This window comes from Diachasmimorpha longicaudata, chromosome 13 (assembly GCF_034640455.1).
Source record: "Diachasmimorpha longicaudata isolate KC_UGA_2023 chromosome 13, iyDiaLong2, whole genome shotgun sequence".
NCBI lineage: Eukaryota > Metazoa > Arthropoda > Insecta > Hymenoptera > Braconidae > Diachasmimorpha > Diachasmimorpha longicaudata.
This window is the reverse complement of record NC_087237.1, coordinates 766,193-768,927: the sequence shown is the minus strand read 5'-3', so window position 1 is coordinate 768,927 and position 2,735 is coordinate 766,193. Positions and strand designations below refer to the sequence as shown.

The window sequence follows — 2,735 nt, the reverse complement described above, 5'->3', positions numbered from 1 at the left end:
AGGAAAAATCAGGTCAGCAAATTTGGACAGTTGCATTTGATCATTTTTGAGATTGTCGGGTGCCAACAATCTTATTCTCATTATAAAGGAAAAGTCTCAGTTGTTGATTATCATGGATACTTTGAAAAATTCACTCTGCTACTTTGATATTCACATATCTAGATGAACAAAAGTCGAAACCGTTTCAGAAAATGAGATGAGGAATATGAAAGTCGTCTGAACTTTCGTATTGATAGATTACATCATCGATTTGAGGGCAAACGACCAGACGTTCCTGAAATATCTGAGCTCAATCATAATGAATTCATAGGGAAGAAATAATCTTACTGTTCACTCTAGACTGTTCTACTTATTTTAAGAATATTTTCATTCGGAAATCCATATTTCTAAAAATACCACAAGGCAATGTTCAGAAGTCAAGCTAATTTACATTTGCTTTTAAAAGTTTTGCTATTTCCAAATTATATTTAACATAATCAAAATGCTGACAACAATCAGAAAACTCGATTAAATTACAGTGACATTTAGTACAGAATTTGAATTTGCCACTTGTGGCCACTGCACTCGCCAAATGTTCGCCCTATGCATCAATAGTTAAATGTCCAGGAAAACTGGAGTACTGTTGGAAGGTGGTGGTGGTGGTGGTGGTGGTGGTGGAGCTGTACCATTTGCGTTGGGGAGTAGAGCATAGACGTTCACTGTGACGTTGATGCCTGTACCAATTGGGCTGACGGCCAATAGGATGACTTTCCTGGTCTTGGGTCCACCTCCGACGATTCTCACTGTGGCATTAGACCCTGGATTGTTGACAGCACTTACAGCAGTGATTCTGCCTGGTGAACCGAGTCCTTGGAGAGCAATTCCAGGTCTACCAGGTGCTGGTTTCTGTATTATAAGAGTCAAGCGAACATGAGACGGGCACTATCAGTTAAATTGAATTCATTCATTGAAGTAACTCTATCTCGAAATTGATATTTTACGACCTGAATACGTTGCTTTTGAATATTTCCAGTTACCAAATTTCCCAATTAATTGCGAGAGTAAAATTCGAAAAAAATCCCTGAGAGAAAAATTTTGTAAAGTCATTATTTTTTGACTCAGTCACTCGGTCTTGTTCAATAGTGCCACCGAACTCATTCATTGATGTCACGAAGTATCTCAGCAGCTTTAGAGAACTGGGAGATTAAACTATATGCTTAATCGTTGATCCTAACAGGAACCTCATGCTTTGAGTAAATGAGGGTTCAAATCTATCGTACATTGATGCGTATTCCCTCCATAATTTATCGACTATTCATAGTTATTTGAATGTATCGCCTGTCGTTGGTCTGAAAGCTTATTGTATACGATATCAATGGAATTGCATGCAATCAGAAATTTTTAATGGAATGATAACCCATTTGCAAGAAAATATTTCATTACCTACGATCTATTGAAAATCAACTGTAAAATTGAAGAATTAAAATGTTGAAAACCATAGAATTCTATCTCTATAGGAAAGAACATGCATCAAACAAAATATATTTTGTAAAATCTGCGACATTTTTCTTTTAGTGTCTCTTTTAAAAAGTGGACTCAATTTTTTAAATCTCTGCATTAGTTTTTCTAAATGTTCACTCACCCGGATAATCGGCTTAGATGCAACTAGAACATCTCCTTCCTCGCGCTGCCCAGCTTGCAAGTCAGCTGTCGCAAAAACAGCGAGTGATATCAGAATTAGGGCTGCTAATTTCATGGTGATTGATTAGAAATTTCTTGCACTATCTGAAGACAACTTGCTGACTGATGTCGATCATCTCCCCAGCGATAATTTATAGTATCGTGTCATGATATCTCCACCGTGGGTGGTCAAAAAACACGAGGATTCAGGGAATTTTGTAGTGAATCAACACGTCTCAAGGACTTTTTTACGGATATCGAGTAAAAATGAAAGCTTCCAAGATTGCGATTTACGCAACACTTTTAAGTGGACTTGTGAACACTTAAACTGATTACTTTGGTTTTTAAAGAAAGCTAGTTATCAATGACAGAGTAACGGGATCTTCATTCACTGATAGAATCATTTATTTAGTCCCAACAAAATTCGTTAATTATTGACGAATGGTAGAGGTGAATAGGAATAAACAAATAGTCATCGATAATTAACGAATGGCCTACTCCGAGGGCGAATGTCGACTAAAACAAAACTTATCAAATTTACCAGTCAAAGAACTGTAACATTTTCCACATTTAAATATCATAGTTCAATCTAAATTACCAGAAGCTCCAAACTCTCCAGTGCGAACAAAAATCCGATGAAAATTACAATGAGTTCACTAAAAATTACCGGAAGTTCCGAACTTCCACATGACAACACAGATCCGATAAAAATTACGAAGGGTCCGATAAAAATTACGTAGACCCCAATAACAATTACGAACAGCTCCGTAAAAATTACGTAACGCGCTGGATATTATTTACCGACCCTTCACTAGTTTTGACGAATCACAAAATTGCTTGCGAATTATGGAACTTCGATAATTTAGATTAAACGTAATTTTTCCTGAATACTTACCTCGATGAGCGCCGTATTAAAAGTTCGACAAAAGGTAAAATCAAATGTTGACAATTGACCCAAATCGCCAAAACCAATTGGAGCATAACGATCGCCTAATGAGTCGACAGACAGGATTTGTTCGACCCCCAAACGTAATTACGTATTTGTTCCACGTAAACACTTGAGATTATCGATCACC

General features: G+C 36.9%; 1 protein-coding gene across 1 annotated transcript; it reads right to left on the bottom strand.

The window, feature by feature from the left end:
* Positions 1-349: 349 nt before the first annotated feature.
* LOC135168318 (uncharacterized) lies at positions 350-1,805 on the bottom strand. Its single transcript, XM_064132352.1, has 2 exons — positions 1,622-1,805; positions 350-885 (listed from the first exon to the last, which is right to left on the bottom strand). Exons 1-2 carry the CDS (start codon positions 1,733-1,735, stop codon positions 595-597), a joined length of 405 nt encoding a protein of 134 aa, XP_063988422.1. The 5' UTR covers positions 1,736-1,805; the 3' UTR covers positions 350-594.
* Between the last annotated feature and the right edge of the window lie 930 nt (positions 1,806-2,735).

What these genes read in the sequence shown, in the direction of transcription:
- LOC135168318 (XM_064132352.1), bottom strand. Translation starts at nt 1,735, where the DNA reads ATGAAATTAGCAGCCCTAATTCTGATATCACTCGCTGTTTTTGCGACA. An exon ending in CATCTAAGCCGATTATCCGG is followed by an intron (nt 886 to 1,621) that starts GTGAGTGAACAT and finishes CTTATAATACAG; the next exon opens with AAACCAGCACCTGGTAGACC.